Genomic DNA, 14,037 nt, shown 5'->3' on the forward strand with positions numbered 1-14,037 from the left:
CCTCACTCTGTGTCCCACCCCTGCTCGCACACTGTCTTCCTCTCTCTCAAAAATAAATAAATAAACATTTTAACATAGATAAATCCTCGACCCAGTTCAAAATTTAAGAGTAAGATTAAAAATTTTTTTTTCAAGTTTGTTTATTTTGAGACGAAGAGAGTGAGCACGTGCAGGTGGGGAGGGGCAGAGAGAGAGAGAGAGAGAAAGAGAGAGAGTCCCAAGAAGGTTCCACACTAAAAGCGTGGAGCCCGAATTAGGGCTCAACCCCATGAACCTCAAGTTCATGACCTGAGGTGAAGTCAAGACACTTAACCAACTGAGCTGAGCCACCAAGGCACCCCTTAAATTTTGTTTCTTCAAGATGATTAGCCAACACCGTAGTATTCAGCAAATAATCCATCCTTTCCCTACTTTTAAGAGAATTAATTTTTATTATACAAAAATTTTTTTCTGTGCCATTGGATTTCTCTCTAGGGCTTCTGTTTTATTTCATTGATCTTTATTTCCAAAGCCTATTCTCAAGTACCATACTATTAATACAACTATTAGTAAAAAGTCTCTTCTCATTGGCTATTTTAATTTTTTTCTTCTTCCAGATAAATTTTGGGATCATTTTGTCACACTCCCCCCAGAAAAGTACCACTGAATTTTTAGTGGGATGACATTAAATGTATCAAATAATTTGGGAGGTTATTATATTTTTTCTGTCTTACATGGATATTTTCATCTACTCAGGTCTTTATATTCCAAAGCAAAGGTTAATTTTTTCTATTCATCTAGGTTCTGAATATCTCTTAAGTTTATTCCAAGCATACTTTATTGTTATAATAATAAATGAGATTTTTTATTCCATTTTATGTTATTAGTGAGTTACCGATGAAATATTAAAAAGCAACTGATTGAGGTATAATTATGTTGAAGCTAGTTAGCTTCCAGAGCCTTGGTACAAGTGTGCTTCTGTGTTCCAGGTGTGGTTTGACCGAAGAACCAACTACACCCGCTCTTTAGCGGTCATGTCCATGGTCGGGTATATTTTGGGCCTAGGAGATAGGTGAGCAAACTTAATTTGGTTTTTTAGTCTTTTTTCTACATTGTACCTTTCTTGAACAGTTTCCTTTTGTTTTCTATCTAGTAAGGTTTATGACCATCTAGTAAATATTTGTATTTTGTACCCCAGGCCCTCGTTTGCAGCATCAGCCTTAGGTCCCAATTTATTATCCACACAACAGCCACACAACAAACTAAAGAGAAGAGAAAGCTTAGTCCTAGGGTACTGCTTTCTCCATAGGTTGGTTTGATATATTTAAAGCCACGTACAAGGGCAGCTGGCTGGCTCAGTCAGTAGGGGGCGTGACTCTTGATCTCAGGGTAGCAAATTCAAGCCCCACAGTGGGTGCAGACCTTACTTAAAAGACAAAGAACAATCTTGATTGGTTGTACTGATTCAGTAAACGTTTATCGGTCACCTCTGTGCTGAGATAAATAATTCTATTTCTGTAAATGAAACCAACCAAAGTAGATCCTCCTGGTAGTTCTACATAAGAAATTATATCCAAATATACTGACTGAAAAAGTAGTTAAGGAATATTCAGAAATTGACTCACCAGAAGTCTTTGAAAAACTAGTTCTCTGGTATCTACTCTCTCTTGGGCTCATGTCTTGTGCAATTATTTGAGAGTAAAATAATTTTTTCCCACAAAAATAATAAATTCTTGTTTTTGAAAAGAACCAGGAGAATTCAGAGGTGAGACCCTGTGATAGATGCTGAGGGGTAGTGATAGAGCCTTGTCACTCTGAGATGCCAGCACCACCAGGAATGATTTCTCTTGTGACCAAAGACCTTGGGAAAGCAACTTGGGATTCACATAGATAAGCCTTCGTTTCAGACCTGGAGCAGGGATCAGCAAACTTTCCCTGTAAAGGGCCAGATTAGAAATAATTTAGTCTTTGCTGGCCATATGACGTCTCACAGCTACTCATGTCTGCTATTGTAGCACAAAAGCAGCCTGAGACAGAACGTGACCAGTCAGCACGGCTGTGTCCAGTAGAACTTTGTTTACAGAAGCAGGCGGGGCTGGCTTTGGCCTGTGGACGGGGCCTGGAATATCACATCCTTGTTGATGTATTCATCAGTGCTGCTCTAGTGACCTCTCCCCGGTCTCTCTCCTGTTTCCCAGACACCCATCCAACTTAATGCTGGACCGGCTGAGCGGGAAGATCCTGCACATTGACTTTGGGGACTGCTTTGAGGTGACCATGCGTTCTCAAACACCACATAAAGCTTTCCTTTCCAGATGACCACTTTCCACCCTCTGACCATTCCAGCAAATTTAAGCCCAAAATGCTTATCCTGACTCCTGCCTCTCCTACCAAAGCAACAGAAAGTCAATCTAAGAAACAAAATCAGTGCTCATTGATACTTGCTGTAATTGGTCTCTGACTTCTCTAGAGGCAAGCAAGACTGTTCACACACCCTCTCAAGTGGAGGAATCCTCCTTCCCGACACAGCCTGCCGGTCAAAGGCCTGGCATGATGCACGCTTGTCCTTTTTCTTTTTTCCCCTCTATCCCTTTGTCTCTCTCTCTCTCTCTCTCTCTCTCTCTCTCGGGTTGTCTTTTAAATCCCTGTGACAAGTCCCCTCACTAAACTCAAGCTACTTCATCTCTGTGCCCTAATTCAAATCAGTACAAAGAAAAGCTATCTGCCTTTGCCTGGCTTCTAAAGAAAACAATTTAACCATCAGACTTGGTTTTTCTCTCTTTTCCCCACAGGTTGCTATGACCAGGGAGAAATTCCCAGAGAAGATTCCATTTAGACTAACCAGAATGCTGACCAATGCTATGGAGGTGAGTGGGCATTGGGAACGAGCTACTTTGGAATGGGGGCTGGTACAGTCAGGACCCACTCTGAAGACAGACTTGCTTGTTAGATCTCATCAGTTCCCTGAAGTACCTGGGTGGCTTCTGTGGTGGTTTCCTGGTATTTTCCATTGTGTTAGAAACGATCCATCTTTGAGATGCTTCACGTCAGACCTTGTCTCCTACGAGCCACAGGCCTGACCCCACCCCTTGCTCCAAACACCCTCCCATCCTGCTACATCATTAATGGCCTGTGTCTGCTTCCTAAGTGTGGGGAGCAGACCCTCTTGACTTGCTTCTGCTTGTGGGGCCTTCAGGGGTGGGGCTGGTACCAGCGACTTCTGTGGCGAATGGCTCTGGTCCTGCAGGTTACTGGTCTGGATGGCAACTACAGAATCACGTGCCACACAGTGATGGAAGTGCTTCGGGAACACAAGGATAGTGTCATGGCCGTGCTGGAAGCCTTTGTCTATGACCCCTTGCTGAACTGGAGGCTGATGGACAGTGAGTACGAGCAAATGTCTGGGAGCTGGAACCCACATCCTCCAGACAGGGAATATCTGATGTGTTCCATTTCACTGATCTTTCCCCTGCCAGCCTGGAGCCTGAGGTGTATCACTGGGCTATCGCATTGTTTTTTTTTTTTTTAATGTTTATTTATTTTTGAGACAGAGAGAGAGACAGAGCATGAATGGGAGAGGGAGAGGGTCAGAGAGAGGGAGACAGAATCTGAAGCAGGCTCCAGGCTCTGAGCTGTCAGCACAGAGCCCGATGCGGGGCTCGAGCTCACCGACTGTGAGATCATGACCTGAGCCGAAGTCGGATGCTCAACCGACTGAGCCACCCAGGCACCCCTATTGCATTGTATTTTTACAGAGCTGTTCTGGTGGCTGGAAATGAATTTCAAGGGGTTTTTTTTGTTTGTTTTTCTAAGTAGAACAGAAAACACCAATCATCAACTTAAATATTAATTAAGGGGCGCCTGGGTGGCTCATTTTGTTAAGCGTCCGACTCTTGATTTCAGCTCAGGTCATACTCTGGTGATTCTTGAGATCGAGCCCCGAGTCAGGCTCTGTGTTCTCAATGCGGAGCCTGCTTGGGATTCTCACTCTCTTTCTCTGCTCCCCATCCCCTCCCTGCCACCCCCCGCCACCCCGCTTGCTTGCTCTCTCTCTCTCTCCCTCAAAAATAAATAAACTTAAAAAACAAAATCCATTTAGGGGTGCCTGGGTGGCTCAGTCAGTCAAGCATCCGACTTTGGCTCAGGTCATGATCTCGCAGTTGATGAGTTCGAGCCCCACATCGGGCTGTGTGCTGACAGCTCAGAGCCTGGAGCCTGCTTCAGATTCTGGGTCTCCCTCTCTCTCTGCCCCTCCCCCTGCTCACACTGTCTCTCTCTCTCTCTCTCTCTCAAAAATAAACATTAAAAAATGTATAAAAATAAGACATCCATTATGAATGAATGAATGAATGAATAAATAAATAAATAAATAAATTCAGGATAAATTAAGTACCCTAGTGATTTCTGTTTGTTTGCATTTCATATAGAGTAGCAAGCGGGCATCTTGACAGGAGACACAGGCAGTTGTGACCTAGGGCAGCAACCTCTCCGTCTCCCCCTTGCTCCTCCTCCTTAGAAGGGGGTGACTAACACAGGTGTCTCTACCACTGCCAACAAACCCTGTTTTCACCCTCTGTTATCTGGTCCCCAGCATCTACATTCAGCTCTGTGACATAGCGCGTCCCACAGGACTGGACACCCATGCTCACATTCACCTGCCGACTCCTGAGGGATCCATCCTGAGTTCTCCCCAAAGCTCTAGCTTTTCGAAAAATTGTATTTTTATGGTTGTAAGAAAACATCGTCTCAACCAAATTTCTTTCAAGTGACAGTTGGAAGCACTTTTTATCCTCTCTTTATTTCTTTCCCCAGCAAATACCAAAGGCAACAAGCGGTCCCGAACAAGGACAGATTCCTACTCTGCTGGCCAGTCAGTAGGTGGGTGCATCCCATGGGAGATTGCAGATGCTGTCCCTTTTGTGCAGAGTTTGTCTCAAACAGGGTGAGCTTTGTTCTTGCCATTAGGAGGCATGATGGAAAGCGGTAATGGATGCTGAATATGAAGGAAGGAAGCATGTGTTTCCAGAGGCTCTTACCAGTGATACGGTCATGCAGAAGTTGTGTCACTGCTAAAATATCGTCTAATGGGCATTTATGTAACTTCAGAAAGTTAGTCTAGAAATATTTACTGAGCACACGTTTTTTTTTTATTTAATGCCTCTCAGGATGGGGTGGGTACCTGAGGCTCAGAAATTTTGATCAAACTTTCCAGTCTTAATCTATCTGTAAACACAATTGAAAGTATGTCTGAGTATCAGCCAGTATATGCCCTTGAATGCTGTCTGGATTGGGATAATTATTAGCCGTGTCCACGGGCCTACAGAATTGTTAGTAGCTTAGAAATAGCAGCAGACGCGTATTCACACTGTCGTCTGAGGAAAACCACAGAAGGTGTACTCACGGGAAGTGTATTCATACTGCTGGCTGAGGACCCAGGAAGCTACTGGAAGTGTACTCACACTGCTGTCTGAGGGGCGGGGAAGCCACAGGAAACACTGCCGTCAAGAGTGGGTCCACAGAACAGGGTCCCTGGAAGATAATGCCCTTCAAGAGCCAGAACGGGGTTTGTGTGAACCTCTCAAAAGTCTTAAGAGTAAAGCGGTTTAACTTTGTTTCACCTTGCCCGTCCCTCCTCCCCTGTTTCCCCCATAACATCTAACAACATCCTACATAGTTCGCACCTTGGAAATACTGTTGGGGTGTAAGAAAAGGTAAGTATTCTCTACAAATACCAATGGAACATCTGCAACTTGTTACTTAGCTAAGCCAAATAATGTTTAAGGGTGCAAAAAGAGTGTGACATACAGAGATTACCTTCGAGAAGCATAGAATCACATCACAGAATCAGTCAAAACATATAGTCCACGAACTGATCAGAGAACCGTCATCCCCCCGCCCCGTGTGGTCCCACAGCTCACGGTTTGCAGTTTGGTTCAGAGGAGAGGCTGTGGGGCTGAGAGCAAGAACCTACCACTCTGAACTGCAGTCGAGAAGGGAGGTCCCGGGTCAGTGCGATTTAGGCTGGCCATTTCAGACAGGTGGGAGGGAAGAGGGTGTTCTGGGCAGGACATTGAGGTCCTGGGCTATGGTGCAGTCTGTGAACCGGTGCGGACTCTACCGCGGACACTACGACAGGATTTGTGAATGATGCCGGAATTACTTGCAGTGTCTGGGATACTTTGTGCGGGTGACTGGTCTTGTCCAAAGTATGTGAGACTTTCGTGCTCAGGGTCCACCTCATTCGTACATTATCGCGTGACTCCTCTGTGCTGCCTACGGGGAATTAGGACAGCTGGTTCTGGTGGCACCAGAGAGTGGTGGACCCGGCTGGTGTCATGTGGCTTAAAAGTGAAGTTTCATAGAACTATTATTACTACTCGCTTCATTTTGAAGGCCTGTGGTGTGCAAGGGCAACGTGCAAATAACCTCATACTCCTCCTTCCAGACTCTTTTCTCCTGAAGGCCACAACTGGTGGAGAGTGACCCCAAGGCCTGAGGACTTTTTCTGCCCAGAAATGGCATATAGATTCCTCCAAAGAATAACACTCGGGTCATGAGCGTGACCCAGGGAAGGCTCGTGTTTTTTGTATCATCAGATTTTGTCGAGCCAAACAAGTCTTAACAGCAGGGCTTTCATTCCCGCTCCTGTTCTCTACGTCAGAACATTTTATAAAGGCCGTTTGCTTGAAAATTCGTGTTTGGAGACGTAAGATCTTTCAAATCCATAGTGACCCTTCTTCCTCTCCTTTCCCCTCAGAGGTAGCAGGGCGAGCTTGAAAGGGGAGGTGGTGTGTGGAGAAGTAGAGCTAACACTTGAAACAGTGGTTTCTTGGTGGTAGAATGTTCTGCCAGTCGATTCTTTTTCCTCCTAGAAATTTTGGACGGTGTGGAGCTTGGGGAACCCGCGCATAAGAAAACAGGGACCACGGTGCCAGAGTCCATTCATTCCTTCAGTAAGTGCAACGGCCGAGGAACTGCACCGAGGACCGGCTCATGAAGAGCACAGCGGCTGTGTTGTGCCATGAGAGGGGCCAACAGGGCGAGGCAACAAAACTGCCTTTGAGCAGATAGCGCTCTGTGAATTCCTCTTTATATTCCGAGCACAGAGACAGACACAGGGGGAGAATTACCCAACACTTACAAAAGTGAATATTTGAGAAAAACAGGGGCATCCGTTGAGACTGTTGAGATGATCCAATCCTACTGTTATTTCTACTTTTGTGTATTCCAGTTGGAGACGGTTTGGTGAAACCAGAGGCCCTAAATAAGAAAGCTATTCAGATTATCAACCGGGTTCGAGACAAGCTCACTGGTGAGTATGTGTGTGCGTTCGCTTAAAAGGAACATAGACTCTTGAGAGATTTCTCTGTCCTCGAGTGGGTGGTCAGCCTCTTCCCGGCGGTGTTGGCGCCTAAACTTGGACTCTGCAGCTCACTGGAGGGTCTCCGAGGCTGTATCCGTCAAGGACCCTCTCTGATTCTCTAAAGACCAATAAACCCACTGTAAGCAGACGTTAATCTCATTTTAACAGACAGAGGTGGATACAGTCCTTTTGGGTCCAAAGTCCGCCAAATTCAGGAAAAAATTTTTCTTCTCATCCTGGCTTGACACTGGAGCAAATCTGACCACTCTCATTCACTGCCTTCCTGCACTTTGGTGGCTGTTAACGGAGTGGAGAGCGTGGAGGGAGAGAAATGCATACTTTTGAAAACGAGACGTGTCATACAGACCAGAGGGTATGATGGGGTGGGGGTGGGGGGGCAGTGGTCACAGGGACCGAAGACCCCAGCTCTGCCGCATCCTGTGTGACTCCTGGGCCTCCCTGTCTGCTCATCTGGAAGATGACGACAGCGCCTCTCTCAGAAGGCGGCGGGGCTCAAGTGAGACCTGGGATGCCAAGCCTTAGCATGAGGGGCTGGCACAGAAGTGTTGTGGTCAAGTCGTATTTATTTATTGAGCGCCTACAAGCGCTAGATGCTGAAGAAACTGTGCTGGTAAAAGCAGCTGGATTTCCTGCCCTCGTGGGGTCAACGTCTGAAGGAGACACTGTGGCAGGTGCAAGAAAGGGCTTGGGCTGTGATGCCGGTAACGGGGAAATCTAAGTGCTGGTGTTCAGGAAAGCTTCCCTAGGCAAACAGCCCTTGAGCTAACACCCGAAAAAGGACGTAATTAGAGGCAGATTGTTCTAGGTAAGGGAAACGGCACATGCAAGGGCCCCGTGGTGGGAAGGAAGCTGGCAAGAAAAATGGTCTGAGAGCCGACAAGTGTGACTGCCGCAGAGAGCGACACGGGAGGAGCACAGCGCAAAATGCTTCACTCTGAGGGGGCTGGGGCGGGGTCACGCGGGGCCTTGCATTTTCGTTCTCCATCCTCAGGGCAGTGGGAAGGCCCTGAGGTCTTGAAGTGGGGTGGAGAGGCGGGAATGGCCCGCTGGGTTTACCCTGGGGAATCCTGCCTGTCCTGCCACGTGGAGGCTGCATGGAGGGAGGAAGCAGGTGCCGAAGTGGCGGCCGGACAGTTGACTAGACTGAGGTGGCTTCCAGAACTTCAGGAGGCAAAATCCAAGGGACTGATTGATGATGATGGGGCGTGAGGATGGGAGGCACCCAGGAAGCCCCGAGTCACTGGCAGCCTTCTGAGAGTGTGACAAGGCTGGCAGCCAGACCAAAGGGGTTGAAGAGGATGTGAACTTGGGGAGAGAAGCCAGGCAGGGGAGACAAGTCTCAAAAGTGTGAGAAGCTGGCTGTGCAGGGACGGGAGGGTCCCTGGCTGCAGAGGGAGTAGTTGGGCGGGAGCCCTTTGTTCTTTAATGGGCAAGAGGACCTAGTTTACAAAGTTTAAAGACAGGGAAGGAGGGCAAGTGACCGTGCGAAGCCCCCCTAGGCACCGGGAGGCCTTGGGATCCGAGTGCAGAGGAATTTCGCCTTCAGTGGGAGGAGAGGTGCCTCCAGACGGTAGCAGCAATGAGGAGAGAGCTCGTGTCCAGCAAACCCAGCGCCTCGAGCGCTGCCTGACACATCAGGGGTCCGAAACCATGAGCTCAGTGAATGAATTAACTTGTAAAGGAGGAGCCGAGGGCACGTGCTGGCGGTGAGAAGCCCGCGGTGAAAAGCCAGCTCAGCCGTCTTGAGCTCAGCCTCGGGGAGGTGGACGGGCACGTTCACCCGAGGCTTCATCGGCCGGCCACGAGTGCCTGTTCTGGTTTATGACGGAGGCAAGCCGGCCCGTGGGAGCAAAGGCTCAACAACGGAGGTTATAGGATTGAGAGGGGGAAGGGTTTCCCGTCCACTTGCCTGAAGATGGCAACAGATAAAAGGAATCTCCGCAGACCCACCAGCCAGACCTGCACCACCCCAGGCCTCAGCCAACCGCAGACCTTCACCCTTACCCTCTTCACACCCAGTCTCTGTCTGGAGGAGGAGACCGGTGTGTGTTCATGTCACACGGAGGTGAATTTAAAATCCAGCCACCGCGTAGCCTTCATACTCACAGGCAAGGAGAACCTGATACGGGCTGCACAGACAGGTCAGCCGACCCCGGGGCAAGGACGGAGCTGAAAAACAGGTGCGCAAGAGCTGTTTTTGTTTCTCCTGTCCTAGGTCGGGACTTTTCTCATGACGAAACCCTGGATGTCCCCACTCAAGTTGAGCTGCTGATCAAGCAAGCAACATCCCATGAAAACCTGTGCCAGTGCTACATCGGCTGGTGAGTGGGCGTGCCAGAGCGCCTGTGCTAAAACCAGCCAGTGGGGCCCCGTCCTGTGCCCCAGTCCCAGAGCTGCAGAAAGCCTGGGGTGGGGGGGGGGGGGGGTTATCCATAAAGGGTAATCGTAGTGTCAGATCTCTTTAAAAGTTGGTATTCACCGTGTGGGCTCACAGTTCTAGAAAGGGAGCCACTTGAGAAACACGGGTGCCTACTTGGAAGGCAAACACCGAAATAAAATTACATTAAAAAGTGGTTTAGAAAAGTAGGTGAGTCCCCCTTTCCTTAGGGGTGGGGAGAGAGGTTCTTTTTGGATTTTTTGCTGTCAATTCAAAGATGGAGGGAAGGGCCACAGAAAAGAAGCCAGAGCAGTGACAGAGCAGGAGACGCAAAGACTAATTAATGCTCTGGGACTGTAACCTCAAGGACCACGCTGGGGTCTGCTTTGATGAATTGCCGGAGGCACGTTTGAAGATAGAAACTTGAGAGGGAGGAGGATGGCGAAGTGTCCTTCTGGGACCGCAGCAGGCATCAGCCCTTGACTGGAAATGATGAGTGTGTCCGACACAATTAGTTGTGGGAGATCTCAAGGAATGTCCCCAGGGGTTGTCAGACCTTGGTCTCTCCACTTTCAGTGTATCTGTGTAAAGGCCTGAAGAAGCCCAAATTATTAAAATATTCCTTTTGTCTCTGTCTTCTTAGGTGTCCTTTTTGGTAACCCAAGGCCCAGAAGGGCCCACAGCGTTTCTCTTGAGGCTTTTGTACTTTGGATATGCTTCCACTAAACCGCAACCATGGCCAGGAAGTTCGACTTTGTTAAATATCTTGAAATGTAAATGAAAAGAACTACTGTATATTAAACGTTGGTTTGAACCAACTTTCTAGCTGCTGTTGAAGAATATATTGTCAGAAACACAAGGCTTGATTCGGTTCCCAGGACAGTAAACACAGAAATACTACATAAATCAAGCCATTGATTTGGGGGAACAGAAGATCCATAACTTAGAAATACGGGTTTTGACTTAACTCACAAGAGAACTCATCATAAGCATTGCTGATGGAAGAATGGCCTCCTTGTCCTTCCCGATAAGGACACGGCAAACTCTGCACAGTCAGGAAGCCTCAGGCCATGGAGGACACGTGTTAGAAATCGGGAGGAGCTGACTTGGTCACTTCCACCCATCCCGTTACCTCACTGGTCCGCGGACGGCAACAACATTTGTAAGATGGGCCAAAATGGGTGGCAAGCGCCTGTCTTCTGCCTCACTCGTGATGCCGCGACTTGACTCACTTCAATCCAAGGCCCCAGTGCTAGGAGGGGAGTTTCTTCCAGTCGCTGGGTGGCCTTAGCTGAGCAAATGCACAGAGATCGTGGTGCGGTAGGGTGGCCCACAGTGGCCTTCCCCAGCACGGTTTTGGGATGTTGTCAGTGAAGTCCGAACGCTCTGTGTTTAGAGCAAGGGCTTGGAAATAGAAATGCCGTCGTGGAGGTGCTCAACAGAGAGGGAAGGTCTGGTACCCGCTGGGAATTCTGAGCAAAGGAAATATTAAAGTAAATGCACAAAGTATCAAGTGCAGCCATTCTAGACACCATGTTGTATCTGAATAATTTTTGTGCCAATAAACGACATCAGAATTTTAAAAACATGTAGGAGTGTCTTTTCATAATTACAAGTTCATAAAGGAAGCGGGTAGTCCTCCAATAGTCAGCATTATGCACGTGGCACTATGGACTATGCAGGATGTGGGATCTTTGTGATATGGTCCCCTTCCTTGGGATGTTCACGGGCCAGACAAGGCGGGGCCAGCATCGTGTAGGAGTGGACTGGTAACTCCCGCCAAGCTAAGTGGGGAGAAGAATCACATCCAGGGTGTGAGCCTCTGCTGGGGGCACTAATTCCACCGGGTGAGCCAGGAAAGCCTCATGGAGAGGGGACATCCGCCATGGGTTTTAAAGGATAAGTGGGAGCTTATCAGATGAAGCAAGTGGAGACATTCTGCGGAAAAGCGGTCTGAAAGTACAGTATCATGCAGGAATGGCAAGTGTGAACTTGAACTGTATTGAATTGCAAGTCTTAGACCATTTTTGATATGTAAAACGGCAGTTTCACACAGTCAGACCTCACAGTTCAGCACATCTGGCTGAGTGGTCACTGGAGAACAAAAGGAATAATAGCAACTAAAAGGAGGCTAAAAAGTAGAGTGTGGGGCAGACCGTGGCCTGCCTCACAATTCAACAGCAAGGAGTATGAACCTGACACTGAGAACAACAGGGAACCATGTGAAGTTCTAAAACAGAAGTAGAATCTGAGTAGTGTTTAAAACAGATCAGGGCGCATGGCTGGCTAAGTCGGTAGAGCATCCGCCTCTTGATCTCAGGGTCATGAGCTCCAGCCCCACATTGGGCGTGAAGCCTACTTAAAAAATAAAAAATAAAACATAACCAGTGTCAAACGGGTAAAGAGAAAACTAGAAGCCACAGGACCTATTAAAGAGGCGTACAATAATGGGAAGGAGAGAACTCTACATGGAGCTGCCAAGTACTATATAGAGAGTCCTCTAGAGAGAGCATGCCTAAGGAGTTCTTCCGAAGAACAGCATTTTCAGTTCAAGTAAATTTCCTATTTCTAAATTCCCATGGGCCGCAGCTACCCAGTTTGAAATACTGAGTCATAAACGCTGTTCAGAGAACTTGTATTAGGGAAAGCGTGAGAACTGCAAGGCCAGGAGCCATTTCTTATAAGACTTTGTATCCCCCAAACCTGCCAGAGACCTGGACCACAGTGGTGCTCCGTACACATTTGTTGGAGGACTCCTGTATTAAAAGCAAAGATGAGTTTAAATATTGATACTATTTTAACCACCCCCCCCCCCCCCCCAGTTAGAAAGTCTCATACCTGTCTTAGATTTTTCTATAGTCACTCTACGCCACGTGTCAACTATTCTGCTCCAGAAAATACGGGCACCATAACTTTCTTGGTTCTACGTGAAATCACTATCAGGGACTACAGTGACATTACCATTTCTGTGAAAGATAAAGGGTATGGGAATGAATGGACTCGGGAAAATGGTGGCTATCAATGGAAAAGACATACTCTTTGGACATGAGTCACCAGGATTAAGATCTTTAGTGAATCTAACGGGTTTCAGGTTGTATCTAGACAAAAACTTCCAACTCTGTTGAGATGAATGACCCAAGGAAGCTGAGCTGATGGACACCTTTAAGGACAGTCGTAATTAACCCATCCATCCCTGATGGCTTCACGTAACCCTGTGTGAAGGGAGGCACGTAGCAAAGGACTTTCAGGATCCCTGCAAGCCCTGGTACCTTTCTATAGGTTAGGTCTTAAAACTCTGGGAGGCATGTAAAGTAGTTTGAAAGAACTAAGGCTGCGGTGTCAAATTACCTAGTTTCAAATCTCAACTCCACCTCAAACTACCTTTGTGCAGTTATTCAATCTATGCTTGCTTCCTCCTCGGACAGTATGGAGAATAGTATGATCTAGCCCATAAGGTTGTTTTGAGGACGAGATAATACATGTAAAGCACACAGCACAGCCTGAAATGTGGTATTAGGTTGAGCCACACGGAAATAAGTGCTCGAAAATATTTGTTGTTAAAATGACCCAGGCTAGGTCTTTGTTCTGCCAGGGTACCCTGCCAGTGGGGAGGGGGGAGAGTGAAAACGAGTGTTCTCTTAATAGGATATTCCTGTTAATAGGACAGTCTGAATAATGGGATCTGTTAATGTTTACTGAACATTTACTAAGCCAAATGAATTGTTAAAGGTGTGCCACCCCTGAACTTAGGAGAAAGGCTACACCCCACTAACCTTCCGAACCATCTCCTGGGCTGCCAAAACTGCCTCCCTCAGAAAAAAAGCCCTTCTTCCCAGGCTGACTTAACAAATGTGTGAGTTCCCCATATGTGCCTCAGCAAGACTGCTTCCAGCGGTGTAGGTGGGGGGGAATGACTGATTGGAGGAGGTCAAGAGAGTTGGAGGGCCCGCCCGTGTGGCAGGAAAACGCCTTCTCCAACAGTTTACCTAAAAGGGGCAAGAGAAACGTGACGGCTGTTGGAAGGAGGTGTGCGGCGATGTTTTGTGTCTCTGTCGCAGGGATGCCAGCACACGTGTAGGCCGTTAGGAATGAGAAAGGGCATCATTACAAGGAAGCCTGGGTGGCTCACAGTTGTGCGGAGAAAGGGCATCATTACAGGAGACACGACCAAGCGGGTGAAGCGGGCACGGGACGAGCTTGCGAGGAGCTGGCCTTAAATGAGGATACTTGGATCCCCCGGGTCCCACCGTAAAACACAAGGTTACCAAGAAGATACGATAAGAGGTTAAAGAGAAAA

The 14,037-nt window shown here is 47.7% G+C and overlaps 1 protein-coding gene and 1 long non-coding RNA gene across 3 annotated transcripts in view; one reads left to right on the forward strand and one right to left on the reverse strand.

The window, feature by feature from the left end:
* MTOR (mechanistic target of rapamycin kinase) overlaps nucleotides 1-11,328 on the forward strand; it is a 133,555-nt gene extending 122,227 nt beyond the window's left edge. For both annotated transcript variants that reach the window (XM_058719094.1, XM_058719093.1), the window contains exons 50-58: nucleotides 969-1,051; nucleotides 2,178-2,250; nucleotides 2,772-2,846; nucleotides 3,227-3,362; nucleotides 4,792-4,857; nucleotides 6,852-6,932; nucleotides 7,211-7,291; nucleotides 9,579-9,684; nucleotides 10,384-11,328. In XM_058719094.1, the coding sequence (XP_058575077.1) occupies nucleotides 969-1,051; nucleotides 2,178-2,250; nucleotides 2,772-2,846; nucleotides 3,227-3,362; nucleotides 4,792-4,857; nucleotides 6,852-6,932; nucleotides 7,211-7,291; nucleotides 9,579-9,684; nucleotides 10,384-10,399 (717 nt within the window). In that variant the 3' untranslated portion in view covers nucleotides 10,400-11,328. The remainder of the gene's footprint in view (nucleotides 1-968; nucleotides 1,052-2,177; nucleotides 2,251-2,771; nucleotides 2,847-3,226; nucleotides 3,363-4,791; nucleotides 4,858-6,851; nucleotides 6,933-7,210; nucleotides 7,292-9,578; nucleotides 9,685-10,383) is intronic.
* On the reverse strand, nucleotides 4,759-14,031 carry LOC131505488 (uncharacterized). The gene is made up of 2 exons (XR_009258411.1): nucleotides 12,579-14,031; nucleotides 4,759-12,496 (listed from the first exon to the last, which is right to left on the reverse strand). It is a non-coding gene; the product is annotated as an uncharacterized LOC131505488 (long non-coding RNA).
* Nucleotides 14,032-14,037: the final 6 nt, after the last annotated feature.

Source organism: Neofelis nebulosa, chromosome 2 (genome assembly GCF_028018385.1).
Source record: "Neofelis nebulosa isolate mNeoNeb1 chromosome 2, mNeoNeb1.pri, whole genome shotgun sequence".
Taxonomy (NCBI): Eukaryota; Metazoa; Chordata; class Mammalia; order Carnivora; family Felidae; genus Neofelis; species Neofelis nebulosa.